This window comes from Bison bison, unplaced genomic scaffold (assembly GCF_000754665.1).
Source record: "Bison bison bison isolate TAMUID 2011002044 unplaced genomic scaffold, Bison_UMD1.0 scf7180017864312, whole genome shotgun sequence".
In the NCBI taxonomy this organism is placed as follows: domain Eukaryota; kingdom Metazoa; phylum Chordata; class Mammalia; order Artiodactyla; family Bovidae; genus Bison; species Bison bison.
The window spans coordinates 3,410,508-3,420,917 of record NW_011494884.1 but is presented as its reverse complement, the minus strand read 5'-3'; the positions used below and the strand labels follow the sequence as shown (position 1 = coordinate 3,420,917).

Genomic DNA, 10,410 nt, shown 5'->3' with positions numbered 1-10,410 from the left:
ACTCATTATCAGAGAAATGCAAATCAAAACCACTATGAGGTACCATTTCACACCAGTCAGAATGGCTGCAACCCAAATGTCTACAAATAATAAATGCTGGAGAGCGTGTGGAGAAAAGGGAACCCTCTTACACTGTTGGTGGGAATGCAAACTAGTACAGCCACTATGGAGAACAGTGTGGAGATTCCTTAAAAAACTGGAAATAGAACTGCCTTATGATCCAGCAATCCCACTGCTGGGCATACACACTGAGGAAACCAGAAGGGAAAGAGACACGTGTACCCCAATGTTCATCGCAGCACTGTTTATAATAGCCAGGACATGGAAGCAACCTAGATGTCCATCAGCAGATGAATGGATAGGAAAGCTGTGGTACATATATACAATGGAGTATTACTCAGCCATTAAAAAGAATACATTTGAATCAGTTCTAATGAGGTGGATGAAACTGGAGCCTATTATACAGAGTGAAGTAAGCCAGAAGGAAAAACACCAATACAGTATACTAACGCATATATATGGAATTTAGAGGGATGGTGACGATAACCCTGTGTGTGAGACAGCAAAAGAGACACTGACGTATAGAACAGTCTTATGGACTTTGTAGAAAAAAATAAATAAATAAATAAATTAAATTAAATGCAAATGTGTAATACTTAGGCCCATAATACCTATAGATCACTCTATATAATAGCAGATTACACACTCTTCTCATGTGTGCATGCAACACTTTCTAGGGCAAGTTGTAGCAAGACCATAAAACAAGCTTCAATACATTTAGAAGATTTGCAATCATTCAGAGTATGTTTATCAACTACAACAGAGTGAAATAAGTAGTCAATAATAGGAAGAAATTTGGCATATTAACTAATATATAGATATTACACAGCACACACGAAATAACCATGAAAGAAAAAAGTCACATGGTGTTAGACAACACTCTGGGATGAATGGAAAAACACACAGCGTACCTAAACTTACATTTGCAACTCAAGCAGTGCTGATCGGGAAATGCATGGATTAAAAAAAGAATGATCTCAAGGAAAATATTTAATACCCTATAATTTAAGTACTTTCATGTTTTTAGTACGGGGAGGGAGGTGGGAGGGGGGTTCAGGATGGGGAACACGTGTACACCCGTGGCCGATTCATGTTGATGTATGGCAAAACCAATACAATATTGTAAAGTAATTAAAATAAATAAATTTAAATTAAAAAATAAAATAAAATACTAAACAAAAAGTTTATTTTGCATAATCCAAATCTCAGGTCAATGATTTAAACTCTGGTGTTGGATGGTGGCATTAAGAAAAAACTGATAGTGTACCCTGCAGTTAGATACAGTTAATATCCAGATGAAAAATGAGATTCAATAGTGTAGAAACTAAAATTGTAGAAGAGGAAAATTATGAATTATAAGAAAATTACTCTTTCTTAGGTAGCAAGTAATACATCATCAATACTGTCATGGTTAGAGACATTTTCAACTCTCAAAGTCTGATTTTACAAATAGATACTTTGAATGTCAGTTCACCAGTATCTCACCAACACTCTTTAGCAAATGACTGATGGATCAGGAAAAGAACTTAGGTTGCGAACTCCCCTGTTCTCACAGCCAGTGGTCTTCAAACATTTTCCCTCATGTTCCATATAAAGGAAGTTTGAAAAACTATGTATTTCAGTTACAAATTTTAAATTGGCAGCTAAAATTTTAACCATAGCTTTAAATAACATAATGTCTTAGTTTTAGGAGATCAAAAATAAATATTATGAGATAAATAAATATTATGAGATAAAATATGATAAGGATTGACTATTAAGAATAAATATGATTTTATAAATATTTAATTACTTCATTGATAAAAATCATGTAAATTTTAACCTGTGTACATTTTTTAATTGGAGAAGGAAATGGCACCCAACTCCAGTACTCTTGCCTGGAAAATCCTATGGATGGAGGAGCCTGGTAGGCTACAGTCCATGGGATCGCAAAGAGTCAGACATGACTGACCGTCTTCACTTCACTACACTTCACATTTTTTAATATTGCAATAATCTGGACTTTGCACACAACAACCCAGTTTCATTTAAAATAATGTGCAGGAAATCCAAAAAAGAAGGAGTATATATATACATACAGGTAATTTGCTTTTGTGTACAGTGGAAATTAACAAAATGTTATAAAGCAACTATACTCCAATAAAAATTTTAAAACCCTATTTTTTAATAACTCACAAAATAAAAATGAAATGACAAATTTTATCATATTACTTCAACTTTTCTCAATTCAGAGGATCCAGTAGGGGCTAAAATATCCTATGTTTAATGCCAAGCTTCACCCTAGCCAGAAATATGTGCATAACAGGACAAGACAAAGTTTAAGGAGCTTTGATTAATTCTTAGAGGAGTCTTCCACCAGTATTTGCCTTTGTTACGGGCCTTGAGATTGCTATACACCAGGTGCATTATATGCTAAGATTTGTAATGATTGACAGGTAAGAACTCTTTCATAAATTGGAGAAGAATCCTTGTGGGTGTTTCTTTTTAAATGCTGAGTTAGAGCAGAGGATCTGGAAATTGATTCTAACACACATACACTTGGATCTATTTTGATGGAGCTCAACAAAGGACTGAGTGAGGCATCAATGTGGACTTGAAATGAAGCTTACTCATTTGGGTCATATAATTTGGGGAAATGTACTTAGAGGTATTAACACACCTAAGAAAGACGGGTTTAGTAATTGGTTATCAGTTATTAAACTGTTTAAACATATTGATGTATTTTTATTGTTTTGTTTTACTAGACTTATCAGTATAGGAAATGAAAGAGTAAGACAAGCTATCACTAAACAAGGTTTCTGACAAATTATATTTGGAAGAGTTTTGGAGCTTGAATTAAAGTTGAAAATAAACTTGGAGCAAAACACTTAGATTTTACGCTAAACAAAAATGTCTCACAAGATTTATCACTTCCTTTGTTCCAAATAATGTTGGACTTTATTCACTAAGTTTAATTCATCCACCTAAATTACTCTATGATCTAACTATTAATAGTATAAAAAATAGTTCTAAAATAATGTTTTAAAATGCTCTCCTCTTTAACCTTTTAATGTATTGTGCTCAGACCTCCTACACCTGTAATAATTTCTTCATTTCTCTGCATAATCATCATGAAAAGAATGCAGTGAACATTGTATGAAGTGGTGTAGGATTCCAAGGTCGCAGGGCTTTGGAGCAGATCCTTGGTCCCCTGTCAGTCAGAGTTAGAAACCTGAAGCCAGCCAAAGGTTCATCCCTCCGTTTAGAGCAAACACTTCTTCTTCACAAAATCTGTTACTAGTGTAGGTTTTTAACTCCTCAAAAGATCACTAAAAACACTTTTGCCCAAGAAAATCAAGGTTGTTAAATATATTCTAGTTAGATAAAATACCACAAGGGTGGAGGCTTAATAGTGTCTCTGAAGAAAAAGGAGGTCAAAGAGAATATGTATAGGGTTCTGGGACCTAGGTCAGCTGTTTTAAGAGAGGTCTTGCAAGGCTTAGAGCTAGTTACATAAGGTATTCTATTAAAAACTGGTCCAAAAAAGCTGTTTTGCATCTCTAAAAGGATATGCTGTTGGTTTGGTTGTCTTTTTTTTTTTTCCCGTTTTTGGTTTTGTGTATGTCCCACCTTGACTGAGAAAGGGTTTAATGTGACTGCCCTGAGAATGAAAAATTACAGTACAGATAATACAAAAGGAAAGAGAAAATAAAATATAGATTTTGTGACATAGAAGCAAAGTCACATACAAACCATGCACCGCGTGGTCCTGTATGCTCACCAAGAATGACATGAAAGTCGCTCTTTGTGACCCCATGGATTATACAGTTCATGGAATTCTCCAGGCCAGAATACTGGAGTGGGTAGTAGTTCCCTTCTCCAGAGGATCTTCCCAACCCAGGGATCAAACCCAGGTCTCCCACATTGCAGGCAGATTCTTTACCAACTGGCTATGTATTTTATTCCATGCTGTTTGGCATCCGATTTGAGGAGAGAAAGTTTGTTCCATTTCAGATTGTGTAATAATATAATATAATATCCAAAATATGAAAATCACATTTTGAAAGAAGTTAAGGTATGAAAATAAAGAACCATACAGAATGCAAAGCAGAAATTGTCCAGCAAAATAAAAGAATTACAAGGCACTTATTAGGGCAAACACATTACTTCCGCTTTGATTGCCAGCAAGTTGCTTTGCCAATAATGAGGCATTTATTTAATAAATATTTACCTTACACTCTTCTAAATACGTTAGGAAAAGTAGTTCAATCATCTAAATGATTGTTTGACATGTTATTAAAATATATCAATATATTAACCTTCATCATTGTTGTATTAACAAATACCAGTTTCATGAGTGAGGAAGATGTGCGACAGTGAGATGAAAAAGTGCACTGTCATAGCCTTAGATGGCTGTGACAATCAGGGCTCCATCCAAGAAGCAGAACCACTGTGAATGGCAGAAAACCAGGGGTTTACTATAGGGATTCAGCCCACTGAAACATAGGGGCTGGGTAAGCAGTCTTTGCAGGTCTGTTGCCTCTGTTTCTGGTGTTGGATCTAAAGTCAACAGGATCCGTGACTAGAAAGGGAGATAAATTTGAAATGAAGGAAACAAACATGAGCTGGGAATGCGTGTTTCATCTCTGATCCTGGTGGTGCCGGTGACCTGCAGGAGGAGTTGGCATCTTTTTCAGATTGCACCCGTGCTTGACCCAGGAGCAGAAGCTGTCTGAGGAGACTGGACAGGGCTGGGGGAACTGCCCAGTGCAGACAAGCTGGGGTTGCATATCCACATACACAATGTACAGAACAACCACAACTCCACTCTGCAATGAACTGCAGGTTGTAACCAGATGCAGACAAGAGGGACAGGTTTAGCAATGCAGTTGAGGCAGCCACACAGATTCAGCATAGAGCACAGCAGGGCTTGGATGTGAACCCTGGAAATCTGATTCCTATAGTGTTAACAATTCCTAATACCTCTCTGTGTTGGGTGAAGATCCATTTGGATGTATCCAGAGCAAGGTCTGGAAGGTATTCTAGGTAAATGAAACTATATGTAGAAATTCAAGGTAGATTGCAGCAGGTGACAAAGACCTCTTAGTAATCCAATTTTGCTTGAATGTATTACAAATAAGGGAAAATATAGGAGATAGGAGGAGAAGATGATAGAGTTCAGATACCATCTTTGAGATAACAACAAGTGTTTATTATTCTAAATAGTGCCTTTATTCCCACAAATAGGTTCCAAGCAGGAGCTGCAGCCACATTTGGCATTATTTTTTTCTTATGGAATATTGTATCCAAAGTCCTTCATCTTCAGGAAATCAGTACCAATTCTACTGGCTCTAAAGAGGCTATTGATTTCCTCGCAAGTGAGCGAAACTTCAGCATTACAGAATTTGTCAAGGAAAATGGTTTTTATCTCAACAGCAGCACATTGTTAGAATGTGAATTTTTTGGAAAGCCATGTGGCCCAGAGGTAATGTTGCAATATTTCTTCAAATTTCATCAATATAACAAGCTACTTCTTCATATTATTTTGCATTGAGGTAAAGTTTACTCCCATGCGGAATCAGTTTAAATTTGCTCCAAGATCACATGTCCTTAGCTCAGCCTTATGGAATCAGGAGGTGTGAATACACATGGGACATGCCCCCTTTTTCATACAGTTATATAGGGAAAGATAGAGGACAGAAATATTTGGTGATATTTCTTGCAGGATTGTCCTTAAAGGGAAACCCCTATCTGTGGGTCCAAGTCCCAGCTGAGGATTCTACCAACCATAGGTTGAGCTGTACTGTGGTGGGTATTTATTTTAAAACAATGTGTCTATGAAGTTCAAATCCCTGTTGTTCAAGGGTCAACTGTATATGAAAATGTCTCAACTAGATAATCAGATACAAATTGACAGGTGCATTTTACAAAAAAATGAAAACTGTTTTTGGAATACAGACTAAAATCACCAGATTTCTATTCTTCCTGCTGTTTTTGCCTTCTCACTCAGCAGTATGATTAAGAAAAGAAAGTTATAGGCATTTAAACTTTGAAAGGACAAAAATACTCACCTGATTGTGTTTTCTTTGGTTTATTTTCATATTGGAGGATTTTGCACATGTCTTCACTGAATATGGAAACTGTTTTACCTTTAATCATGGTGAAAATATCCAAGCGAAGGAAAAAGTGAGTGTTTCTGGAAGAGGCTTACACTTGCTCTTCAATGTCAATCAGGTATTGAATTTCTTTAAACTTCACCAAGGTTTAAGGCAAAGAAGAATGCACAGGAGTTTCAGGATGCTGTGCCCTGTTAAATCGTTCCCACATGTCTTTTTTTTTGTTTGTTTGTTTAATTAATTTAGTCAAGACTCCCATGATGAAAATACAGACTTGGAGATTGAAAAGGTACAGTTTAGAGGAATAACCTGGGCTTTTTTAGCTGTATTACTTACTGTCATTTTTATGACGCTGGAAATGTTCATGTCACAAAACAAGGAAACTAAAGATTTCTAAATCTCAATGTGTATAGTAATTTAAGAAGACCCATGTATTTTTAATGTTCAGATGATGTTTAGATTTTCATGAAAATAGGCAATATGTTTTAGAAAGAAGCCATACAGAGATATTTGACAAACCATAGAAATCTGTAGTCTGATAAAGTGATGAAAAATATTGCTTTGCAAAAACATTGTATCAGTGGGCTTTGCCTAAGCCAGTTTTGTAAATCTGTAATTGGTGTAAGTAGATTCTAAGTGTTTAGACCTAGGTGGCAGCTGTCCAGGCTCCTTAGAAATTCAGAGGTGTTCCTTCAAGACTACCTGGTGTAACTCTCACCCAAGGCTGATCCTCACCCTCTATCTTGCACAAGCATTTGTAGTGTTACACACTTAGAAGTATTCCATTGTTATGATTTGGTAAGTGAAGATTTGAAATGCTATTGAATGAAGTATTCAGAATCACACAATTAATGGTAGAGGTGAGAAATAAAAGTAGCATCCCTGAATTTCACCAAACTACTCCCCAACCCAAATGAACAAGGCAATTGATTACTTTCCAGGAATTTCTGCTAAGCCACACTTCATAGTTTCCCCTGTATTCCATTCAAGAGTCCACAGCACTGCACATTGCTATATACACAGCCAGGACTGTATATCTAGTTCATTGATATTTTCAAGTTATTTAAATATAAGCCATATGTTCGCTTCAAATATTATATAATAACTTCTACAAGCTAGAATTTCCCCCAGTGTTTTTAGGGTGCAATTAAAATCTGCAAATTCAGTGCAAAGTTCAATAAGTAAATAGAGCTGAGATATTTCTCCAGACTAGCAGTTAAGTGTTCCTTAGAGAGTTACAGTGGGGCTAGGAGAAATAGGGTCCTGAGTATCAAACGCAAGTTTATTGTTGTTATATGTGCAGTTAACTTGTTCACAAGAAACATCATCCTAGTCCCTCATCAAGGCCACCCCTTCCCCTTATAGCTTGAAATTATAACTAATAAAGTCACCAGAAGTTTGATCTTAAATTTCTTTTGCCCTTCTGACAAACCAGCTGCTTTGGGTCCTGCCTTTTGGAAGTCGAACTGCATCTGGTGCTCATGTCTGCACTGGTGGGGTTCCTTTCAGCTGTGCTCGCTGCTGTGGGTTGGTGAAACAGGCTCACTGTGACCCCTCCTTGGGAGTGTGCTCTTCCTGCCTCAGAGTCACAGGAATAAACACAGTTCAGTCGCTCAGTCGTGTCCGACTCTCTGCAACCCCATGAATCGCAGCGCACAGGCCTCCCTGTCCATCACCAACTCCCTGAGTTCACTCAGACTCATGTCCATCGAGTCAGTGATGCCATCCAGCCGTCTCATCCTCTGTCGTCCCCTTCTCCTCTTGCCCCCAATCCCTCCCAGCATCAGAGTCTTTTCCAATGAGTCAACTCTTCGCATGAGGTGGCCAAAGGACTGGAGTTTCAGCTTTAGCATCATTCTTTCCCAAGAAATCCCAGGGCTGATCTCCTTCAGAATGGACTGGTTGGATCTCCTTGCAGTCCAAGGGACTCTCAAGAGTCTTCTCCAACACCACAGTTCAAAAGCATCAAGTCTTTGGCGCTCAGCTTTCTTCACCGTCCAACTCTCACATCCATACATGACCACAGGAAAAACCATAGCCTTGACTAGATGGACCTTTGTTGGCAAAGTAATGTCTCTGCTTTTGAATATGCTATCTAGGTTGGTCATAACTTTCCTTCCAAGGAGTAAGCATCTTTTAACAGCATGCCTCCAAAAGCCCTTTCTGATCCTGATCATGAAGAACTACTGGCTTCTTAGAAAAAAAAAGAGAAACAATAAATCAGAAATTTGGTTTTATGATGATATATGAAAACCAACCAAGAAACCTAACCAATATAGCAAAGCTTGAGTTCCTGAAATGTATGCTTTTATGTAATGAACAATTACATACATATATATATATATATATTTGTTTTCTTGTAAAAAACTCTATCTGACATAAGATTTACAGGAGAAAAGCACTAGTGCTAAAGAAGTAGTATAAGTCTTCACTTTTAGGAGAAAATAAATTTGAATTTTAAGTCAGGTCGAATATTTTAATTGCAAAGAGAAGCAGAGGGCCAAAGGATTTTCTGAGACAAATAAGTAAAGAGAACAGCCAAAGAGAAAGAAACTAAAGAGGCAGGTGAGGAGAGGGCCAGGGGAACCAGGTGGCTGACAGTCAGGATATGATAAGTTCCGTATTTCTATTCAAATTGCCTCAGGCAAGAGGTGGCCTGGAGAAAACGGCCAAGGCCTTGATGTGCAGTTTAACCGTGAAAAGTAGGTCTTTAGGTGTTTAATTTTCACAGCTTTTATATAAAAGGAGCTCTCATATTGACATGAAGTATTTGATTTTTAAGTTATTCAAATGCTATTATGAGATGATAAAAATCAGTCTTGAACTCTGCACAAAATTCTGCACAAACTCATCTTGTGCATAATTGACATCAATTTGTAATCTGGGAAGAAATACTTGTTTGTTTCAGGAGGAATTTACTGACGACCCAACCCTTGGCTTTGTCGACGCTGGGATCACCTTTGTTATCCATTCACCCATGAAGGTGCCGCAGTTTGATGGTTTGGGCTTGTCCTCACCAGTGGGAATGCATACACGGGTGACCATCCGCCAGGTGAAGGTAAATACCAAATAAAGACGTACATATAATCACAAAATTCAGAGTCTGAGGGATCTCTGACCCCCAGCTAATCAGAGGAATGCAAAGCTTGGCACATCAAGAAGCAGTGCCGGTGTCTGCCTTTCCTTCTTCCTGATAAATAGAGGCTGTGTCCCTCAGTGGGGTAATGATCCCATAAATACATAATAACACATTTCATTAGAAACTCTTTTCTCTCCTGCATTTCAAACATCGCCAGAAATTCAACAGTTTCAGTTCAGATACTTTTCCATTACTGGGAGCCTCAAAAACAGCAAATTCACAAATACAGTTTAAGTGAGGGCTGGGAAGCCCAGCAAACCCAAGTCAACTTTGAATTTTATTTGAGTTGAAAATGGACATAAAAAAGGAAGCCCATGTGGCTGAACTGTACTTTTTCTCAACAGGACTTTCTAGGAAGGAAAAAGTCAATGAGCAGAGCGGGTCTTAGAATCCCAGTGTCTAACAGGTTTCCACTTTCCAGCCCCTTGCTCTGTAATTTTCTGGGTTAACTTCCTGAATTTCCATCTCCTCTCTGCACACTGAGGGCCAAGGGCTAGTGTTTCCTTTCACAGTTACTCTGTTGTTGTTCAGTCACTCAGCTGTGTCTGACTCTTTGTGACCCCATGGACTGCAGCATTCCAGGCTGTCCTTCACCGTCTCCCAGAGCTTGGTCAAACTCATGTCCATTGAGTTGGTGATGCCATCAAACCATCTCAGCCTCTAACACCATCCAACCATCTTCTTCTGCCCTCAATCTTTTCCAGCAGCAGGGTCTTTTCCAATGAGTCGGCTCTTCGCATCAGGTGGCCAAATCACAGTTACTTTGAGGTTTAAGTGAAATAATATAAAGAAAACATTACCATATTGCCTGGCCAGGCTTCAGCAATATGTGAACCATGAACTTCCTGATGTTCAAGCTGGTTTTAGAAAAGGCAGAGGAACCAGAGATCAAATTGCCAACATCTGCTGTATCATGGAAAAAGCAAGAGAGTTCCAGAAAAGCATCTATTTCTGCTTTATTGACTATGCCAAAGCCTTTGACTGTGTGGATCACAAATAAACTCTGGAAAATTCTGAAAGAGATGGGAATACCAGACCACCTGACCTGCCTCTTGAGAAATTTGTATGCAGGTCAGGAAGCAACAGTTAGAACTGGACATGGAACAACAGACTGGT

At 38.1% G+C, this 10,410-nt stretch overlaps 1 protein-coding gene across 1 annotated transcript in view; it reads left to right on the top strand.

The window, feature by feature from the left end:
• ASIC5 (acid-sensing (proton-gated) ion channel family member 5) overlaps positions 1–10,410 on the top strand; it is a 67,894-nt gene that overhangs the window by 19,664 nt on the left and 37,820 nt on the right. Inside the window, exons 3-5 of the mRNA XM_010852530.1 lie at positions 5,287–5,524; positions 6,148–6,273; positions 9,064–9,213. Of these exons, the coding sequence (XP_010850832.1) occupies positions 5,287–5,524; positions 6,148–6,273; positions 9,064–9,213 (514 nt within the window). The remainder of the gene's footprint in view (positions 1–5,286; positions 5,525–6,147; positions 6,274–9,063; positions 9,214–10,410) is intronic.